A 22,033-nucleotide genomic window follows, 5' to 3' on the forward strand; every position below is an offset into this window, starting at 1 on the left:
TCCACATTTTCCTTTTATTGTACAAATTTCCTATATCCTTACGCTGTCTGATGACTGATCAGTAATTCAAAGAACTGTGTTAAATCTTCCACAATGACTATGGGCTTATCATTATGCAAGGATCCTCTTTATCACAATAATGCTTTTTGCCAGGAAGTCTCCTTGTCTGATGTTAATATAACTAGATCACATTTCTTCCGGACAACATCTATATCCTTTTCCGTTTCTTTTTTTTTTTTTTAAAGATTTTATTTATTTATTTGACAGAGAGAGACACAGCAAGAGAGGGAACACAAGCGGGGGGAGTGGGAGAGGGAGAAGCAGGCCTCCCGCGGAGCAGGGAGCCCGATGCGGGGCTTGATCCCAGGACCTGGAATCATGACCTGAGCCGAAGGCAGAGGCCCAACGACTGAGCCACCCAGGCGCCCCTCCTTTTCTGTTTCTTTAGTTTGCCTCCATGTCATATTTTTAGGAGTACTATTTGTGAAAGGCATAGAGCTGGAATTACTTTCTACCCAAACCATGAGTATCTTTAAATTGGTGAGTTGTATACATTTACATTTATTATGATAACTGATATATTTAAATGCATTTATACCTTAATTCATGTCCCTTTAATTGCTTCTTTTTCATCCTTCCTGCTGTCTATTGAATTGATTGATCTCTGTGCTCACCATTGCTTCTTAGATTCTATACTTTTTTTCTGGATCCTTCCTAAAGCATGTTCTTTGGTTCTTTCAGGGGTTAGTGGGAAATTCTCCTATTACTTATTTGTCTGAAAATGAGTTTATTTTGCTCTCACTTCTTGAAGATATTTTTCTATTATTGCTGTCATTGTAAGTATCCTTCTTTTGTAGATAATCTAGCTTTTTCATCTGGGTAATTTGTAGGTAATTTAAGTTTTCTTGAAATTTCTCTGCGACTTTGGAGTTCTGCAATTTCAATACAGTGTTTTTTTTTTTTTTAAGATTTTATTTGAGAGAGAGAGAAAGACAACGCGAGTGCTTGACAAGTGGGGGAGGTGCAGAGGGAGGGGGGAGAGGGAGGCGCAGACTCCCTGCTGAGCAGGGAGCCCTCAGGGCTTGATCCCAAGACCCTGAGATTGTGATCTGAGCTGAAGGCTGATGCTCAACCGCTCAACCAGCTGAGCCACTGAGGCGCCACTCAATACAGTGGTTCTTAAGTGTAGATTTAATATCCCTTCTCATGACAGGGTGAGGATGGTGTGAATTTATGTCTTTTATCGAATCTGGAGAAAACCCAGTCATTTTAAAGCATTTTCTGGAATTCCTATCAGTACTGTCAGACCCTTCCATTTTATTCTCCATGTCTTTTTAATCTCTCTCTCATACTCTCTGTCTCTTCACCTCTCTGTGAAACATTATGGGCACTTCTAGTTCACTAATTCTTTCATCAGGTACATCTGATCTATTACTGATTTGTCCATTCACTTTTTGAAAGAAGGGATTGTTTTGGTAAAATATAACACATGCACAGAACAAGTGCATAAAATACGGATGTACAACTAAATTTAATATTCTAGAGTGAACACTCATGTAACAGTCACCCGAATCCAGCAATGGAAATTGTCCTGCTTTCCCCAGAAGCATTTTATCCCTTCCCCAGAAGCATTTTATTCCTCCCAAAGTTAACCCCATCCCGACTTTCATATGAACACTTCCTTGCAACAGCATACATACGTGTTTGTATCTGCCTTCCTTTGCTTGCCGATTTGTGTCTGCGCCCACGCCCAAGGAACCCAGCTCCTCTCCACTCATCCCTGCCATAGCTCATGTCCACTTTCCCAGCGTCCTGGCTGGTCTCAGTCCTTTTCATTTCCATATCGCCCGATGATTTCATTTAGGTAAGGAACAGAACAGGCAAAAGCATAGAATTTTCTATGAACAGGCAAAGAATAGGATTTTATATGAAGGGCTCACTAGGCCCACAAATTACACGAAAAGTTAATGGCCTGCTTTTTCAGGATCCAAATTTTACTTATTGTTGAATAAAGATGCAAAATACAAAATAGTACATATGGTATGATCCCATTAAACAAAGACATATTTTTGCCCCTATGCACCTTTCCACACTACGTATTTATCTAGTCAAATAATTTTAGAATTCTAGAAGGTCCAAACTGTTACCCATGGTTACCTCCAGTATGTGGGGATGAGGCAGAATGCAGGAGGCTGGGAAGGTCTATGAGCATGGGAGATACTATGAGCGTGGGAGATGGGCCAATCTTTCCACATTTTACTTATTTATTTAGATAATAAGCATTCTTTTTTTTTTTTTTTTTAACAACATCAGTGAAAGTCACATCATCAGAAGAAAGAATGTGGATTTGCTTTCGGGTGCAGTAGGCCCTCCTCTCCTGTAGCTGGGGGCAGCCATCACTGTCCGGAACACAGCAGCGCCAAGCCAAGGTAGTCCAGATCCTCTCTTCTATGTGTCAGACACTTTCACGGTTGGTTTTCAGCTCATGCAGACATGGCTTTCAATAGCAGCGCCCCAATTCAAGACAACACATCAATGGCAGGCAAGTCTAATAGGCTGCTGGCCCCTCAAGATGGTGTGGGGTGCAGTGAAAGTTCAGAACAAAAGGAAAATGTAACCACTATCCCACGCACCCTGGGAACTAGCTGGATTTCTCACCTTCTCATGTCCCCAAGAGAGGGAGTCAGGGAGGAGGCAGAGGGAGGTAATTCCATGTCCATGTCCACAGGGAGCCCTACAGTAATCAGAGGCTCTCCTTCCAGCTTAAGCTTTGCTGACCCCAATGACATCTTGCAGCCAGCTTCTCAAGTACAAGAACGTCTCTTCCAATCAAGACCAGTAGTAGCTGCATGAAATCTAATGACTGAGGGCTTCTTAAGTATGTGTCCATCACTGTGCTCACAACAGCCCTATCCAGGAGCTTCCGGCCTTGTCCTCATCTTACAGGTGTAGAGACAAAAAAATGACTTGCTCAAGTTCACACAGCCAGTAGTAGCTGTTAGAGCCCAACCCATCCATTCTGACTTCCCAACCTGCACTTTTCACCTCTAAGCCTGAAGGCAGGACACCATGCTTAGATGGTTCCAGAGTGAGTGGGCATTGGCCTGGCCACCCAGTGCAGTGAAAAGGGACAGCCGGTGGAATTAGACATTCTCATTTTGGCTCTGTCCCTGGATAAGCCACTTCCTTTGAGCCTGGATATCCACATCTGTAAAATGGGACAATACCTTTCCCTTAGGGTTGAACTGAAAATAAGAAATAGGCTACGTGGAGAATCTACTAGCAGCCCAAGCACTGAGGCACCCGATAAAAAGCAGCCACCACCACCATTATTGTCATTGTCCTCCTCATCACCAGTTGAACTAAGAGGCATTCCTTTCTCTCCTTTTCCTAGTGAGAGGAATACAGCCTTGAATAGCCGTGGTGGAGACTAGGACGAGATTTACCCTGAGGCTCACACAGGATGGTGAGCGGAAGGAGAAAAGAAAGAAGGGGGCCTTACAGGTACCCCACATTGCACCTGACCTGACGAAGGTGCACAGAGGGGCGCCCCTTCGTTCCATCCCCATGGCCATCTCCCTAGTCTAGACCTTGTTCCCTGCCAGGATTCCTGGCTTCTGGCCTTAGTCCTTGCCACTCTGTCCCCCACATAGCAAGATCCGTCACTCCCCAGCTTAAAAACTGCCCCCATCTCCTTAGTAAAGCCCCCCCAGTGCTGGCCCTCACTCACCCCTCTAGCACAGCCCCCTCCTTTTTCCAGAACACACCTCCTCCTGTGCACAATTCCACACTTTGCACATGCTGGTCCACTTGGCAGGAACGCCCTCCCCATCACCCCCTCTGCCCTTGATGGCTCTCAGTCCTCCTCTGGGGTCCCACCCAAAGTCTCTGAGAAGCTTCCTGGAATCCCACCCCAGCCCCAAGGTTAGGGACCCCCTCTTCTGCCTCAAGCCCCCTTTCTTCCTCTGTTGTCAGTCAGTGTGCTGTAGGGAAAAGGAACATGATTTCCTGCTTTCAAATCTGTCTTCCCTCCTGTCCTCTCTTCCTCTAGGCCAGGGCCTGGGCATATTCGCCACACACTCTCCCTGGGGCTGGCAGGGTGTCTAGCACACAGTAGCTACTTAGCAAATGTTTAGAGCTGCATCTCAATAAAAGGAAAAACTTTCTAATTATCAGAGTTATCCATAGGTAAATGGGCTGCTGTGAGCTCCCTGTCAGGGGAGTGTAAGCTAGAGTCCACAGCAGGGAGGAGTGGAGGCATGGATGTGAATTCACTGGTGGCTTGGATGTCTAAAGACGCAAACCATGAACAAGTTTCACTGGAATCACCTCGGAGTGTTGGTTACTAATAGAAATTCCCCAACTCAGGAGATCTGAATACTACAAGTTTGGGGCAGGCCAGAAATCTGTATACAAAACATCATCCCCAGGAAATTTTGAAACACCCCATTTGGGGACTACTGAACTTTGTGGCCTTTGAGGCCATTTGCAGTAAGGTTTTGTGTGTGAAGACCCTTCATAAACTGAAGTGCTGTCCAGAAGTCTTGCCTCCAAGATGTTACCTGAACACCAAGACAGGGGAACTGAATATTCAGGCTGGGGCTACAGCTCCTCGGACTCTGGGAGGTTGCGGACCCAGCCCTGGGCCACTCTGTTGAAGCTGGGTCTGAGACGAAGGAGTTCCAAACCACTGATGAGCTCCGGGACAGATGGGGTGCCTGCCCTGGGAATGGTCTCTCCGACCAGGGGTCCTCCAAAGGGCACCGGGGTCCTGGAGATAGAAGAGCAGCAGGAGAAGTGGGCTGTGTGGGAGAGCACTGGATGGCAGAGCACTGACATGCGGGTCACCATGTAGGGCCCCCTCCCTGCCTCCCTCTGGGCCTCAGTTTCCCCACCTATACAGCAAGGCTTTGTATTATCTTTAACAGGTTTCTTCAGTTCTGCCCATCCCCCGATCTGCCTCTTGTGGGGATGGCTTGTTGCTTGGGAATAGGAATGAAATTTTCGAAGCTAGAATTGGCTTATCCTAGGCAAAACTCTAGGTTCCCCTTAAGTAAGCTCCAGAAGGCAGTGGAGCTGGAATGGAGTTTTTCCTTGCTCTGCTCATCTCCCCTCAGAACAATATACCCGCAGGCCGGAGAGGGAAGAGAGGGTTAGAAAGAGCACCGAGAATCAGGAAATGCAAATGATAACAGAGACATGCCACTTCTCACCTGTAAAACTGGTGAGAAGAAATAATTTGATAGTGGGGCAAAGTTGGTGAGATGGTGGGGCAGTTTCACTCAGATACTGCTGGTTGGAGGGTAAATTTTGCTGCTACCTTGGACAACTTGCATGATCTTTTTAATTCAAAAATGTGAACCAGCAATTGCACCCGTAAGCATAGGGCTTAGGGGAGCACGTGCACGCACACACAAAGACATGGGTATGAGCAATGAGGTCACAAACCAGAAACAGCTCAGATGTCCATTAGCAGAGACCCAGACAAGACAGATGTACTGTATTCGCATGGTGGAATACCATACAGCCGCTTAAAGGGAATGAAAAGATCTGTGTACAGTAAGTAGGATAGATTTCAAAAGTTTCAAGAGGCAAGCAAGTTACAGAATGAGATACAAAGTATCAAAACGCACACATACACCCCAAACAATGCATCCACTACAGGACTGGAGTTGCTGGGAGAAAATGATCTGAAAACATACACACCAACCTGACCAGTGTTACCTTTGGGAATTTGGGAAGGGAACTGGGATTGGAGGATGCTGAACAAAGGGCTCTCTCTATTTGTAGTTGTGTGTGTGTGTGTGTGTGTGTGTGTGTGTGTGTGTGTAAGAGAATATAAGTATGTTATTTTTAAACTTTTTTATCTTAAGAAAACTTAAAAAGCATTGCTCATGTAGTGTTTTCCTCGAAGCCTTGGAGCAGTGGGAATGAGGGAGTGCTTGCCCCTGGGGTAGAAAGGCAGGCCTCGGGCCAGGGCCTGGGCTCCAGCCAGGAGAATGGGTCTGCCTGGACCACCCCAGCTGTGGCGGCAACAGCCAGGCCCTGTGGGAATAGGCTGGGCAGTTTCCAAGCTGCACAGGCCTCACGATCCAGCCCTTGACTGGAAGCCCAGAGCCCTGGATCCTTAACACAGCTTGGCCACTAACACTGCTGCTCAGCCCCGCTGCGGCATCAGTTGGCTCTTGGGTCTCAAAGGGGGCCTGGGCTCAGGGCCCCCTAAAGCCCTCCTCCTGTTGGTGGGAATGTGCTTCGTCCTGTCCTGGCTGCAGCGTGAGATGGATGGGGCCAGCCTGGAAGCCAGCGCTCAGGACTGAATGTCTGCCGAGGGTCCGAACTAGATGGGCAGGTAGGGGCTGAGGGCCCCAGGAGCAGAGAGAACACGGTCTGGCCTGGCAGAAACCCCAGAATGCCTGCCAATGGCTCGTGGCTTCTGTGGTGCCTGTTGGGCACAGTTCTTCCCGTCGGGGCCCTCCCTGGCTATCAGCTGTGTGAGGGAGGTCACCTCTCTTCTGAGCAGTCTCTTCTCAGGGCTGATCGCCCCCGGCTGTCACACAGTCTCGCATGTGGTCTGAGCAGGTGCCAGAAGAGCTGGACCATAGCCTCCTCCTGTGGACCCTCCTCTTTCTCACTTAATGCCGCCCAGGCCAGAGGAGCATTTTTCAGAAATAGCATCAGCCCGAGGAAGCCAACTGCAGTTGAAATGCATCCCCTAGCCTAAGGCCTCCCTCCAGTGCCAGGCTCCTGTCTTGACGCCTATGATTTGTCTTTGGGCCCCTGGGGCAGAACACTAAATTTATCCCTTTCTAGTTTTCTCTGTTAGCTTTTCCAACCATTATTTCAGCCTGCAACTAATACTAGTACCAATACTATTACTAATAGCTACTGTATACTGAGAGCTTATTACTTACTAGAAACTTGGCCTACGGCTTCTCATGCCATCCTCACAACAGTCTTACAAAGTAGATACTGTAATAGTCTCATTTTACAGATGGGGAGATAGAGGCTCAGAGAGGTTAAGTCACTTGCCCAAGGTCACACAGCGAAGTGAGGAGTCTCAGTGTAAGCCCACGTTGAGGCCGCATGCTCTAAATAGTACAAGCCACTCCTCTGCGTCTCTCAAACATCTGGCATCCAATGTTTCACTGCCACTCCGCACTGTGATACACCTCAAAGCCATCTCTAGGCCTCTTCCAGACCTTTGAGCAAAGTGAGGAAAAGGCTGAGCTGATCTAGGACTAGTGAGGTTGGGGCCCCACCCAGGGAGGAACGTGCATCAAAGGGATGGCACACAACAGGGAGGAAACAAGAAACCGGGCTCTGGAGTCAGACAAATGCAGACTTGGATCCCACACCTGCTGCTTCCTTGCTTTGTGACTTTGGGCAGGTTGTTGATGTTCCTGAGTGGGTCCCTTCACTGGCAGAATAGGAAAAACTGCAGCACCTCCCTGCCCTGTTGTGTGGAGAAACCAATAAGATGTGTGGCACATTCACCCATTCACTCCCTTTGCATTTCTTGAGCACCTACTATGTGCCGAGGCAAGAGTTCTCTTGAGTTCTAGCTAGAGCTCCGTCGATGTGAAAGTGCTCAGATAGAGCTTGGCCTGTGGAAGGGCTCAGGAACTGCCGCCACAGGCACCTGCGCACCCTAGCCATCTCTCCCCAAGCTGCCCCCCGCCCTGGCCTTACTTGTTGAAATTTCGATACTGGGCAACGCTGGGGGTGTGACTTCTGCCATCCGTCTGGTAGTACCGGTAGCTGATGAACTCCTGCCAAGGACAGCGGTAGCCCTTGGGGATGGCTGTGTGGTTGAACTTCTCTGGCGGGACACCCTTCAGTGGCTTGGCATAGCCTGGGGACAGAGCAGGGCTCATGGGGGGCAGGCAGATGGGGGGGCAGCTGGGTTCTTTTCTCCCTCAGCTCCCACTCCTGCCCACCCCACAGATATGGTTGGGTGAGGGAAGCCTGGAGCCGGGATGGGGGGTGGGATATAACGCCAGAGTTGTTCCAGCAAAGGGGACCGATCCTTCCCCATCCCTGGAAGCAAGGAGGACTAGAGCAGGGGAATCGTGAGTTGGGGCACAGACTGGCTCAGTGTGTGACCTTGGGTGCATTGCTGCACCTCTCTGGGCTTGTGTTAGGTCTGTGGAGGGGCGTGGGGGATGGGGGAGGTAGACTAGACACTCTCTGGGCGCTGGTTCCTGCCCCACAGTGGAGCACCGCATGGGCTCTGGTCCCCCAGCCCCAGCCCCAGTACCAGGACCCAGGGAGGCACTCACCCGGTGCCAGGGCGTTGGGGCTGCGGGCACGCTCTGCGGGGAAGGCTGCAGACTGGGCGTCCTCAGGGCCCTGGGATGAGGCTGGGAAGATGTGGAGCTCAGAGCGGCAGTTCTGCCCCTCAGGGCCGTTGGCAACCTGGGCACAGGGGCGGGTGCTCAGAGGCCATGGACTGCCACACAGAGCTGCCTGGCCCCTTCCCCCAGCTTCCCCTCTTGTTGGGGCTCCCTGCATACTCACCGTCCCCAGCTCCACTGTTCCTGTCACCTTCGATCCTGTTACCTTCCCCTTGGCACTTCCATCCACGATCTGTGGGGGCAAATAGACCACAGGGAGGCTCAGTGCAGCAAGGAGCCAGGGTTCTTCCACCAAAAAAGGGGTGTGTGTAATCTTAGTGCCCACATCCCAGGGATATTGGGGGGATGAATTAATAGCATAGGGTGCTAATCCCAGTGCCTGGAACAGAGAAATGCTCTCTGTATGTTAGTTGCTATTCTAATATTGACCTTGGGCAGATGACCATCCCAAGTCTCAGTTTCCTTATCCATAAAATGGGAGTAGTGTTGATAATTTCTAGCTTATAGGGCTCTGTGAGCATTAAATGAGATGATACACATGAAGTGCTTGGCTAGCAAAGGTAGGTGTTTTGTTGTCTTTACTATTCTGCATTCTGCCACATCATCCCCTCTCAGTCACCCCCTGTTTAGTCCAGATACTGAGTGGAGTATGAGTGGAATGACCCCGAGTTCATTCCAAGTAACTGAAACTGCCTGCTGACTTTTTGAAGCCTGAGGATAAGCCATTCTTGTCTCTACCAGAAGACCGTTTTCTGGCCTTTTCGTTCTTCTAGGGGCAAGAAGAGAAGGAATTTTGTGTTTTCTCACTTAGGTCAAGCTCAATGTCTAATCTAAATCCTGCTCACTGCAAAGTCAGCCCAGAGCACTTTTTGTAGGAGCCAGAATCCCTTCACCTACAGCTCGCGATGCCCATTCCACTTTCTGTTTTATATCTGGGGAGAGATGCCTAAAGAGATACCACTTTTCTAGGATCACAGAGCAAGTCAGGGGCTGAATCTGATGGGAACATGAACATCACAGCCTTTCCGGCTGGAGCTGGAGGGACTCCCCAGGGGCCAGACGTCCTCACCTGGCTCACTGTTTGGTTTTAGGCTAACCACTGGCCCTCTCTGGGCCTCAATTCCCCTATAAGCACAATGGGACTAACTTACCACTCGTGGGCTGGCTGCAAACTCAAAGGTGAATCTCTGCACCCGGCGCTGTCTCTTCTGGAAGAGGAGGGATCCTCTGTTGTTGCGCAGCGAGAGCTCCTCCATCATCAAGTCCTGGGGCACGCTCAGCTTCTTGCCCAGGTCCAGCAAAGGGACTGCCCAGAGAGGCCAGAGTGAGCTCTTACCGCCAAATCCTCAGTGCCCTCGGGGCTGCCAGCCTCTAAGGGTGCCTGCCTCCGAGCACTCTCCAGGGTGTAGGAGAATGCCGCTTTCTCCCCACAGCTGCTGACACTGGGTGTCACCATTCTGTGGGACCTTTCCCTACCTGGTGGGCAGAAATGACACCTCCACCTAATTTGCATGTGTTTGTCACTCAGTGAAATTGAACTCCATTTCAGATGTTATTTGGCCATTTGTATTTATTCCATGAATTTCCTCTGCAATTCTTTGCCCGTAGTGGTAGGAGTCGTGAGAAATGGTCAGATTCTAGTTTAATCTAACAGTAAGCCATGGGTGTGAGCTCTGCCACGGGAGGAGGGGAGGTTTTGGGCCTGACCCACTCCGTCCTCGTCCCCGGAGCAGCCAGTCACTGAGACAGGAAGGGTGGGGCGGGGGGTGGGGGGAGATGGGAAAGATCAGGAGCTCTGTGTTAGACATGTGTTCTTTCCATTTTAAAATAGCCTTTTCTTATTATAAAAATAGCATATATATGTGCACTGAAGGAATTTAGAAAATACAGATATAAGGGGAAAAGAGAAAAATACCATTTCTATCTCCCAGAGGTTGCCACTTTAACACCTTAGTGTATATCCGTTCATATCCTTTTCAAAGACTATATAGTCCTGTATGAGGGACGCCTGGGTGCCTCAGTCGGTTAAGCGTCTGACTCCTGATTTCAGCTCAGGTCGTGGTCTCAGGGTCCTGGGATTGAGCCCCACCTGGGATCCACGCACACCTGCGAGTCTGCTGGAGGATTCTCCCTCTCCCCCTCCCCCTGCTCATGTGCTCGCTCTCTCTCTTCTAAAATTAAATAAATAAATCTTATAAGAAAAAGACTATGTATTCACATAAGAGTTTTCAGCCAAAACGAAGTCATAGTTATACATGGCTTGTAACTTGCTTTTATCAGTTAAAGAGCTCCACCTGTGCAAGTGGACACTTTTGTTTTGTTTTGTTTTGTTTTATTCAATGCCTAATCCATATTCAGGTTCCCCTAACTGCCTGCAGAATTGGGCATATAAGGTTGGAAGAGCCTTGCAGATGTCCAAGCGGAGAAGCTGAGAAGGAGGGAGCCAGATATGGGAGCCTAGTGCTCATGGGAGAAACTGACCTGAGGTGAAAGTTGGGGCATCATGAGCTGACAAATGGTATTTGTTGTTGTTTGATGAAGACCATTACATTTCTTTCTTTTTTCGGAGTTAGGACTCATCGTGATAGCCACATAGAGGGTTTCCAGGGCTGATGGCTGTCCTTAATAGTCTGGAGCCCATCCGTAACCTTTGTGTTTCCCCCACTGGCAAAACACCCACTTTGACACACTTCCCAACAAGGAGAGGCTTTGGGAGGAAGGGGGTGACGGTGGGGTGAGGACACTGGTAGGAAGAGGATACGTACGGACAGCATGGCCAGCGTTGTCCACCTCTAAAATCGGATACACGGAGGTTCATGTTCCAGCTCTATAAATGGTGTTTAGAGTTGGGAGCTTGGGTAAGATCACCAGGGTGGGGAGGGGGAAAGAGATCCGAAGCCTGAGCCCTGGGCTGGCTTCTGGCATCCAGATCGAGGAGGTGAGGAACCAGCCACAGAGCCTGGCAAGGGGCGCCCCGTGAGGCAGGAGGAAAGCCAGAGTGTGGTGCCCTGGAAACCAAGGGATAACAGCGTTTGGGGGAAGATGGAGTGCTCACGGAGCCGAAAACTGACTATCCTCTTTAGTGTCGGGGCACTGTTATTGGTCATCTTCATAAAAGTAGTTTCTATGGAGTGTTTGGGTGTGAAAACTGTAATGGAAAGTGTTACGAGAAAATGGACAGAGGAGCATTTTAACCACACCTCGAGGAAGCAGTGAACCAAATTGAGAATGTGAGATATTTTATAGGGCAGCTGGCCTGGGTTCTTTAAAGGGGGGAATGACCTGGAAAAAAACAAAAACAAAAACGATAGGGCAGGGCAGGAGTGGGGCTTATAGATTCAAGGAGATTGAAGAGCCGTGGCCACCAGATAAATAGTGGTCCTTCTTGGAGCCTCATTAACACAAACTAGAAAATTGGAGAAAGTTGACTGTGGGACTGGTCATTAGGTGGTATTAAATCAAAGTTGCTAATTTTGTTCGGTGTGCTACCGTCTTTGTGACATGTAAGGAAATGTCTTCTTTATTATTCTTGGTGCACCCTGAAGTATGGAGGAGATGAAATGACATGCTCTTTGGGTTTTGCTTTGGACTCCAGGGACGAAAGGAGGGCCGTGAGGATTTGCACTCCCTATTTTGGTGTGTTTGGAAGTGAGCTTAATAAAATGTTAGAGAGAGAGAGGAGGTGAGAAAGTACAGACAACAGCTTTGAGGAGTTGTGCTCCACAGGACCGAGGCAGCAGGAGAATCAAGAGGTGTGTGTTTGTTTTTAAAAGGGAGAAATAAAAGCATGTTTTTTAGCTGATGGGAAATTTTGACAATACAATAGAGAGGGAAGACTGCCTGGAAGAATGTCCTTGAGCGGGACAGAGGGGAGGGGAGGGGAGGGTGTGGACCGGAAGAGGTCGTCCTCCACACGGGGACGGAAAACCGAGAATGCAGACGCAGATGCGAGCACAGGGCCAGGTATGCAGGAGGCAGCTGGCAGAGGTGCTGTTTTGGTTCCTTCACTCTCCTCAGTGCAATAGGAAGCAAGGTCATCAGCTGAGAAGGAGGACAGGGGAGGAGGCATCGGGAGTTTGGGGCCAGAGGTTGCCGCCATCGTCTAAGCGAGTCCTATGGGACAGGGAGATGGACGGGGCTGCCAGGCAGCATCAGGGGGCCATGCAGGTGCTGTGACTCATTCCAGTCAATGGAATCCAAACTGGCTTTTAAAAAAGGAGGCTGATGTTTTTTTTTAATTCTTTCAGCAAATATAGAGAGAAGACCTCCTACATGTTAGGAATAGAAAGAGATCCATTGTAGGTTAAGAGGGGGGAAAAAGTAAGTTTCAGAAGAATCTGTATTCTAAGATCCCAGTCATTTATTTAAAAAAGTAAGTACTGTATGTTTATGCATGCAGTGAAAAAACTGCACGGAGGCATGCCGAATATCAGTAGTGACTATTTATAGGATGTAGGAAGAGGAGGGCTGGAAATTGCACTATTTTTTTTTAACAAGAAAGGGTCCTACATACTAAAAGCATGAAAGACTATTTATATCTAAGTACATAATAAAAAGTCCCCTGGCATCATATTATCAAATACTACCAGATGAATTGAGCTCAATATTTAAAAAAAAAAGTTACAGATAAAGTCTATTTGATGAAACAGTTCTATTGCTAGGTATTCATTCTTAGGGAGAAAAGTTGAATAAACATGCCTGAAGACAGACATACAACGATGTTGATTGCACTGAGGTTTCAGATTGTGAAAACCGGGCATCCGTGTTTTGGGGGCGCTGCCCAGATGCCCTTCATCAGTGGCTCAGGGTCACAACTGCCCCCCTTCTGCAGAGGGCTGCCCTCCTGAGCAGAAGCGTTCATGGCCTCCTCGCTGAAGACAGGGTGAGTTCTGTGGAGCCATTCGTGCTCTGGAGCTCCCACGGGATCAGACCGAACCTGGGCTAACAGCTGAGCCCACGTCCTTGCTTAGCGGTTTCCCCTGCCCTATCCTGCTTCCGTCATTTCCCTCTTCCTGAGGGCGTGACCTCAATCAGTCACTTGTGTGAGAATCCTCAGCTCGGCTCCTAATGGTCCAACCTGAGATGAACCTTCCTGACCATCAATACGGTGTGTGCATGTATCAATATACTTAATATTACATGCTGGGGGAGCAGGGGGAGGGGGCGGAGAGGTACATCATACCAGGATGGAAAGAAGTCTGTGGTAGGCTGCTAAGTGGGAAAAAAAAAGCAAGCTGAAGAATACAGCGTAGAGTATTTAGCCCACATATATATGTGTTTTTATAAATATGTTTATATATGAACAGAAGATGGATTCACACAAATACGTTAACAGTGGTTATCTCCAGATGGTCCCATTATGAGGAACTTTCACTTTCAAAGTCATTCATGTCTGTTTTGTCTGAATATCTTATAAAAGGGGTGTATTATTTGTACAACTGTGTAGTAAAGCAGCAGCTCTGGAGACAAAGAGATCTGGAGTCCAATCTCAGCTCTACCAACAATTAGCTGTGTGACCACCTAGCTCCTCTGAACCTCGGCTTTCTCGGCAGCAAAACAGGGGCAACAATATCTAACTTAGAGAGTTGTTGTGAGGGTTATATAACATAAAGCACAGAAGCTCTTAGCACAGGATCTGACACCGATTAAGTACATAATAATGGTGTTAGTAGTAGTATTACAGTGGCTGTCTTTTCATGGTAAAACCATGAGGGTTTTTTTCTTTCTACTTTTCTTTAGTTTCAAAACTGTCTTGAGTTAATATCCTAGCAACGGCCAACAGTTTATGTGTTTCCAGTCTGGCATAAATGATATGTGCCCACATTTGGGGGACTAATTAATTAATTACTTAGCCAAGGGAAAAGAGAATGCATCGCCTGGTTCTTCTAGTTAGAGCATCAATACCTCACGAAGTTGTGTGTTAGCACCCAAAATCATGTATTTAAAAAAAAGAAACTTGACCCCCACAAAAGGCGGCAAGAACACACAAAATAGGTTAGGACCACTCCCATATAAAGTCATACAAGAGGATAAATACTCAGAACCTGCATGGGGCAAAACCTCAGTGGTGTCCTTACGGGACGGTTTGTCAGAGCTTGGGTCACGGTCCATGTGCTCCAGAATTCCCCGGGCACTTGTCTCAAAGACGCATGTCCGGCCCCCTCTCCAGGTCCACTGAATCCGGATCCTGGGGGTGGAAGCTGGGAATCTGCATTTTTAGCCAACAGCACCTCTCACCATCATTTGCACTATAGGATGAGAGCCCTGACCTAGCTGAATTTGTTTTTAAAATACTTGAAATCCCCATTTCAAGCCTGGGTGGCTCAGTCAGTTAAGCGTCTGCCTTCAGCTCAGGTCATAATCTTGAGGTCCTGGGATCGAGCCCCGCATCGGGCTCCACACTCAGTGGGGAGTCTGCTTCTCCCTCTCCCTCTGTGTGCACACTCATTCTATCATCCTCTCAAATAAACAAATAAAATCTTTTTTAAAAATTAAAAAAAAATACTTGCAATGCTCTGAAGTAGGCCAAATTAATAGACTCCAAAATTATGCCGAGAGTTCTGGAGGAGGTCTTATATGGGGATAAGCGTGTGTTTTAGCTGATTTCTTCGTTGGGTGAGCCTACTTTTAAGTGAAGGGGTCTGAGTCACACTGGGGAGCCTGCTCTGGCCAGCCCCATGCCTGTCCCCACTCTCCCCTGACAATTGTCTCCTGCCACGGGGGCCCCGGGAGACCCACAGTGACAGGAAGCAAGGGCAAGTGTTGGGGGGGGGGCTTGGGGCCACAGTTAGGGCTGGAACTGGGACCAGAGCCCTCAGTACTCAATCTGGGGCTGAGGTAAGGACTTAGTGAGGCCAAGGGCCCAGTGTAAGGCATTCAGTCTCAGCATGTGGGGGTGTGGGCATCAGGGCAAGGCCCCTCCCAATGCTTTGGGAAGTGTCCCAGCCCAAGTGGCAGATTCCACAATGCTCCCTCAGGGCTGGCCTGGAACTCACACCTGTTTGCCCAGGCCTCAGGCCAACAGGCCCGAGTGGCTACACTTTGGGACCAGGAAAGGATGGGATCTGAGGACCGTACAAGGGCTGAGTCCACCTTACCTGGTCCAGTGAGGTCCCCCATGGCAGCCATCACTGGCCCCTTCTGCTCCTTAGGGATCATCCTGTGGAAGAGAGATGCCTGCAAATGGCCAGCCCCCCTGCGTCCCTCCCCAGACGTCCTCCCAGTCCCTGGTCCACGCAGCCTCAGCTCTGAACTGCCTTGGCTCACCCCAGGCTCAAGGAAGGGCTCTGAGCTGGACAGGGCTTTGGGGTCTCTTTGTACAGAGGAGGAGACTGAGGTCCAGGGAAGGCAAGGGAGGTGCTAGAAGCCACACAAATCTGCTTCCCATGTTGCCAGGGAGGCATTCTTTCTTCAGGGGGCAATCCCCGGGACACGACGGGTAGGGGGTGGGGGGTCTCAGACGACTGTCATCTGCTGACGCAGATGAACTCTAATCAGGGGCTGAAGGAGGTTGCAGCCAGGGAGAGGAGGGTATGGATGGGTTGTTGGCCTGGCCCACACTGGGGTCTACAAGGCTGATCCTTTCCTTCTGTCTCCAGTACTTGGCTCTGAGGCCGGAGGGCACAGGCTGGTCCAAGGAAGCCGAGAGACCCATCACCCCTTTCCCCATGCCCCATTCCTCAGCTGACTTGCAGGGTGCTCTCCTTCAGCCTTCTCTACCTCCCCCTTTACCCCCCCCTCCCCATTTGTACCTCATGGCACTTTCCAGCGACCTTGGAAGAGATTTACAAACAAAATGAGGTCCAGAGCCCCAGAGAATCCCTGTAGGTTCCAAATCCAGATTCCCTAACTTGGCCCCAGGAGAGAAGGCAGAGCTCTTGAGTCTCCTGACAGACTACCCCTGTGTTTTGCTTCCAGGTTTTCCTTCACTCCTTCCTTTAGAAAAAACAGTCTACCTCCATCTATACCCCACACCCACACACGGCCCCGCGTCAGTGGGCACTGAGCTGGGCAACCTGGGGTCTAATCCATGTCCTTGACTTCCTCTGTAACTGTGAGCAAGTAGCTCTCCCGCTTTGTGCCTCAATTCCTCTTATGTGTCTCTGTTACATAAGGAGGTTGGGCCAGATCATGGGATCCACAGATGGGTTTCGGGGCATCCACAATCCCCCACCCGGCAAACCGTATCAGATCTGAGCATGTCTGCTCGCATTTGGGATGAGGGCCATGAGTTGACAGAGAATGCTCCAACTGTGACCACTCAGGAGTCCACAATGCATGGGTCTGTTTCTTGACAAACACTCCCCTTACAGACATTTACAGACATTGGGAAGGGCTTTCATCTTACAGACAGGGGCCCTGCTTCCCTCTGCAGCCTAAAGACCTTGAAGTCCTACGCAGAGTCATTACCTCTGCCCACCTTGAATCCCAGCCACCCCTCCCCATTTAACCAAGAGTGACCTAGAGCTTAGAATCTCTCCCATCCCAAATCAGGCACCTGGCTTCCTTGAGGCCCCATGCTCCCCAGACCCTTGGCAGGGCCCTTCCTCTGCTTGGGGGCTGGGGCTCTGGCAGCTGGCTCACCTCCTCTGCCCACACCCCATAGCTCCTCAAGCTCCCCTAGGATCCTGGTACCTGAGTGGCAGGACCATAGTGTGCAGGAGGGAATGTCAGACCCTCAAAATTAACACCTCTGTCGGGAAGCTGAGAGCTGGGTAGTCGTGTAGGTGCTGGTGGTCCTCGGTCCAGTTTGAGCGGGGTGCGTCCTTGCAGCCAGCTCTGGCCTCAGCTGACGAGAAGCAAGAATCTTTCCTGCTTTGTCGTGGCTCACAGCCTTATTTCGGGCTGCAACAGGATCCAGGGACAGATGCTAAAAGCACCAGGCCCCAGGGGAAACAGGTGCCCCGGCAGCAGGCCCTTGCAGACAGAAGGGCTTTCACACACACACACACACACACACACACACACACACACACACACACCCCAGAGTCACCTGGAAATGCTGAGAGTCAGTTGCCAGTCGCTTGAGCTTGCTAATTGTATCCTTAGTGCCTAGAACGGGGCCTGATAGGAATTCAATAGATATTTGTTGAATGAATGGATGGATGGATGGATGCATGAATCAATGAATTTTCCCCTGATATCCTTGCTTGACTTATTCTTCTTTCCTCTTTTCTTTCCTGCCTTTCTTTCTTCCTTCTGCTCCCTCTCTCCCTCCCTCCCTCCACCTTCTCACACCGTCTGAGTCTCTATGGATGGAAGATAAATAAGGCAGGGCTCTGTCCTCAAGGAACTTAGCCAGGCCCAAGTCAGACCCGTAAATAAGCCTTTGCGATGCATGATGGGAAATACTCTGGGCGTACCCAGGGGAGGGTGCCACCAGCTCTGCCTGGGGGTGGGGTGGGGGATGGGGAAGGCGCTTCCCGGAGGAGACATTTGATCTGGGCCTGGAAGGCTAGTAGGAGTTCAGTGGGCAGAGGGGCATAGGCCCCTCTGTAACAATGCCAGGGGTCCGCAAGCAGAGCCAGAACTTGCCCGCAGAGCTGAGAGATGGCGCTGGACAGGTGGGCCAGATCACAGCAGGCTCTTCCAGAGGGAAGTATGCTTTAGAAAGGACTGCTGAAGCGTTTAAAGCGGTGGAATGGAGGGGTCACGTTGGCATTTTTCAACTATATCTCTGGGCTGCCAGGTGAAAAATGAGTTGGAGGGGGCCATACTGGAGGCAGGAAGATTTGACTGTGGTCAGGTGAGAGACGGAGAGCCTGCACAGGGGCAGGGATAGAGACCATGGAGAGCATGGAGGAGGGCCCGAGCAGCAGCAGCTGCGGAATCACCAGGTCCTGCTCTGAGATTAGATGTGGGGAGTGCAGGAAAGGCCACTGTGGCTTGAGTGACTGAGGAAGGTAAAGGGGGAACCAGTTTGGGGCGAGCGCGGCTACTCAGCTTAGCTTGGAATGAACTTGATTTGCGGTGTCAGGGATGGGAATCACCCAGTAGGCAGGGGGATGTTGTGCTCAGGAGGGGTTCTGGCTGAAGATAAAGACTGGGTCACTTGCAGGGAAGGGTGGGCTGGCAAGGATGCACTGGGTCCAGGGCGGGCAGCACCTGTACCCGTGTGCCAGGACAGAATGTCCAAGGGCCTGTTTCTGACATGCCCTTAGGAAGAAGCCGGGGCTCTGAGGACTCCAGGAGCTCCACGTTCTGCCCCTTAGGTTCCTGCCCCCAGCCTCTGCTGGGCCTGAGCTTTTAGAGAGGAAGGTGAGGGGTGTTCCCAGGGCAGGCTTGGCTTCGTCTGGGAGTGGGGCCACAGTCCCCTTCTCTGGACAAAGGACACCGCCATCAGGTGCGGCGCACTCCTGATAGTCTGGGTCCCGAGCTCACCTGGACCCAGATGGGACCTCTTATAGGGGCTTCTCCTGCTGCATGGAGCCCCATCCTACCATGAGGAACCCGCCCCACAGCCCTGGGCCCTGACCCAGCTTGGCCCTACCTGCTCCAGTGATAGTGGCTTGTGGTGAGGACCAGGGCAATACCACCTCACCCAGCTCACTCTGCACAGATAGGGAAGCTGAGGCTGGCTAAGCAGGGGGTTTACTCAGGGTCACCCAGCTGGTAGAAGACAGGATCAGGACCTCAACCCTGGGACCTCGTCTATGGCCGTTCCGTTGTTCCCCGTCTCTCTCCATGGTTGCTACGCCCCAAGCTCCCATCCCACCTGTGTCAAACATTCTCGTCCCCGCAGAATCCCTTGGACTGTTCCTAGGGGAGAAGGGAGGGGCTTTAGACGAAGCTGAAAATGACACAGGAGGCAGAAGGACGCAGGAAGCATTTATTGAGGGCCAGAGATGAATTCTGCAGGAGGCAAGAGGCAGAACACAGGCAGTCTCTAGTGGGCTAGAAGGGGAGGATGGGGGAGAAGGCAGTGACAGGAACAGCCAGGCAGAACTGCAGCTTTCCAGGGCTGCCTTCTGCTGGCTCTTTGGGGAAATGCAAGCAGAAGTGGATTTTCTATGCCACTGCATCAACCAGTGGCCTGATAGCGTCTCTTTTGTGAAAGGGGCCCTTAGCCCCAGTCTCCCATGCTACAAAGGAACCCTGAAGCAGATGGGGACTTCATCATTGACCGTCATCGACCAAGCAGGAACACTCCCTTATCTTCCCTCTGTCAGGGCCCGTGTTCCCAATCCTTAGGCTCTAGGCACCCTCTGGGATCACTCCTTAATTCCAAAGACCCCCATCTGACTCTCTCCCACCCCGACCCCAGCTTTCCCTAGCCCTCTGTGGGGGTTTCAGGTCTAACATCACCTGATGTTACCCACCTGGCTGGGTAAGTCTACCCCTAACCCCAAATCACACTCGGTCCCTCACCGTTAGCAACATCCTGGTATCCTTTCTCTTAATCTTTTATCCTACATCTCTTTGATCCTCAGTCAAGTCCAGTGCCCCATCCCCACCCTCCTCTGTGCTTAGTATCCTGAAGCTGACATTTTGAACCTCTAGAGGGCACCACCAGCCAACTTTGGAAGCTATAGAATTTAGCCGTATTCCTCCCATGTCCCTCCTGGGGATTGGAATGAGAACCACCCAGGTCTAAGGGACAGGCCAGAGTCTGCAGCCAGGCTCCTCAAGGTCACTGGGCACCAAGCACTAGCCAGGCCAGAGTGTAACAGGGAAGAGACGGGGCAGAACAGTGCCCACTCATCTGGGCATGGTATGGATACTGGGGCCTAAAACTGAACCATGGGGTATTTCCCAAGGAGCCAGAAACACAGGCAGACTCTAGTCTAACCCCTCCCTCACCCACCCATTCTCATCTGCCCCCAAATTCTGCCCAATTAATCCTCCACCACCATCTGCCTTCCTTCCTTCCTAACCCCATGCAATGCATTTCAGGACTGGAAGAGCCCTCAGAGGTCATCTGAGCCAATCCACTTCCTACTAGAATCTCCTCTGTGCATCCGGGCTACTTCTTGAATACCTCCCATAACAAGGAACTCTTGCCTCCCCTTTTCCAAGTGGGCAATCTCAAACTCAGGGCCATTAGGTAAAGTCACAGGTGAGCAGATAGCTCCATATCAACTCTTCTTTCCCCAGCTCAGCGTTGAGCCTGGAACCTGTCATGAAAGGGCCGAGAAGAGAGAGATGGGTTGGAGCACCTACAGCATTCCTGGAGGCCCAAGTCCTGGGGCCGGGACCATAAGTCAACCCCTTCCAGCTCTCCCCTCTGGCGGCAGATAAGTGGCCCTGACAGTCTGAGCTGGAGCGGGAAAAGCGTGAGAGGGACCTGGGAGGAGGAATCCTTCCACCTCTTGTCTCCTGAGGGGCCAGCGGGGCACCTTGAGCTGGCCTGGGAGACCTCTCTAAAGGTCACCATGGTAAAAATAGAGCTTGTCTGGGAAGGGGTGGCAAGCAGCTGCTCCTGCCTGGCTCTTGGTGCCAGGGAGGTGGATGGTCAAGCCAGGGCCCAGGCAGGGGACTGAGGCCTAGGATCTTGTGAACACACCCCCCTCATTTGCCAGACTCCAGAGAGCAGAGCCAGGAACGGAGGGAGGAGTGTGGAACCCTGAACCGGAGCGAGTCTAGGGGTCCATATACACAATACCCTGACTCTTTCAAGGCAGGTGTGTGTGGGTGCGTGTGCGCGTGTGTGTGCGTGTGTGCATTGATGGGGAGGGGAGGGGAAATTTAGACCTGTGAAGATGGCTTTGGTCCAAGTCTCATTAAACGGATGGGAAGGCTGAGGGGTGGGACAGAGGAAGGGTCTTGCCCAAGGCCACACACAGGCTAGAACCCAAGCTTGGATCACTACCCCAGCCCCAAGCCCAGAGCACTCCTCCCCTTACCCCTTGTCCAAAGCGGCCAGACCTCACCCGCCCCCCCAACCCCTCCACCCCCGGACGTGGTGCTGGGATCCACCAAGCCCCACAACTCTTCTTCTGACTCAGCCCTCCCGGGGTGGGGACGGAGGGGGAGCGGGGGAGGCTTTAGGTGGTGCAGGAGGTCTCGGCGGGGAGGCTGCCACGCTTGAGCCTCAGGCTGCCGTTCCACCCGCGGGGACAGATGTTGTAGCCGAGGATGCCGGGCGACTTAGCCCCGGAGTCCTCGGAGTCGAGGGACACGTCGGAGTCCGTGGGCGAGCGGCGGTAGGGGAAGGGCCTGGGCGTCGCGGGCAGCGGGCTCCGGGGGCTGGCGCAGGGCGAGGGCCCAGCGGGCAGCGGGCTCCGCGGGATCGGGGCGAACGTGGCCCCGGGAGCGGCGGCGGCGGCGGCGGCGTCGGCGGCAGCGGGGCCGGGCCGGGAGGGCTGCGGCGAACGCAGGCGCGGCGGCGGCGGCGGCGGCGGCGCCCCGGGCGGAGAGAAGGGCCGCAGGCTCTCTGCGCCCGGCGGCCGCGGGGAGGCGCTCTTGCGCCGGGCCGCGTTGATGATGTTTCGCGCCAGGAGGGCCTGCAGCTGGCGGCTGGGAGGCCGCCCCTCGGCCTCGGGTCGCAGAGGGGATACGGAGCGTTCGCTCCACGAGGGAGACATGGGCGGCGGCGGCGGGAGCGGCGGGGGGCTGCTCATGCTGCTCCCCCGGCCCGGCTCCCACGGCCCCGGGCTCACCCAGCCGTCCAGGCTGCTGGGGGGCCGAGAGGCGCCCGGCGTCCAGGGCGGGGAGGTGGGCAGGCTCTCCCGGCGGTCCTG

The 22,033-nt window shown here is 51.6% G+C and overlaps 2 protein-coding genes across 5 annotated transcripts in view; both read right to left on the bottom strand.

Annotated features, from left to right (window-relative positions):
• Positions 1-4,602: 4,602 nt before the first annotated feature.
• MYOZ3 (myozenin 3) lies at positions 4,603-17,110 on the bottom strand. The gene is made up of 7 exons (XM_073886674.1): positions 16,989-17,110; positions 15,452-15,513; positions 9,506-9,660; positions 8,518-8,586; positions 8,280-8,415; positions 7,690-7,852; positions 4,603-4,771 (listed from the first exon to the last, which is right to left on the bottom strand). Exons 1-7 carry the CDS (start codon positions 17,003-17,005, stop codon positions 4,603-4,605), a joined length of 771 nt encoding a protein of 256 aa, XP_073742775.1. The 5' UTR covers positions 17,006-17,110.
• Positions 17,111-19,168: 2,058 nt separating this feature from the next.
• Positions 19,169-22,033, bottom strand: part of SYNPO (synaptopodin) — a 54,272-nt gene continuing 51,407 nt past the window's right edge. For all 4 annotated transcript variants that reach the window (XM_073890857.1, XM_073890856.1, XM_073890860.1 and 1 more), the window contains one exon: positions 19,169-22,030. In XM_073890857.1, coding sequence (XP_073746958.1) covers positions 21,338-22,030 — 693 coding nt within the window. In that variant the 3' untranslated portion in view covers positions 19,169-21,337. The remainder of the gene's footprint in view (positions 22,031-22,033) is intronic.

The sequence above is a fragment of the Callorhinus ursinus genome, unplaced genomic scaffold, assembly GCF_003265705.2.
Source record: "Callorhinus ursinus isolate GAN/ISIS: 27379988/994484 unplaced genomic scaffold, GSC_fseal_2.0 scaffold3, whole genome shotgun sequence".
In the NCBI taxonomy this organism is placed as follows: Eukaryota; Metazoa; Chordata; class Mammalia; order Carnivora; family Otariidae; genus Callorhinus; species Callorhinus ursinus.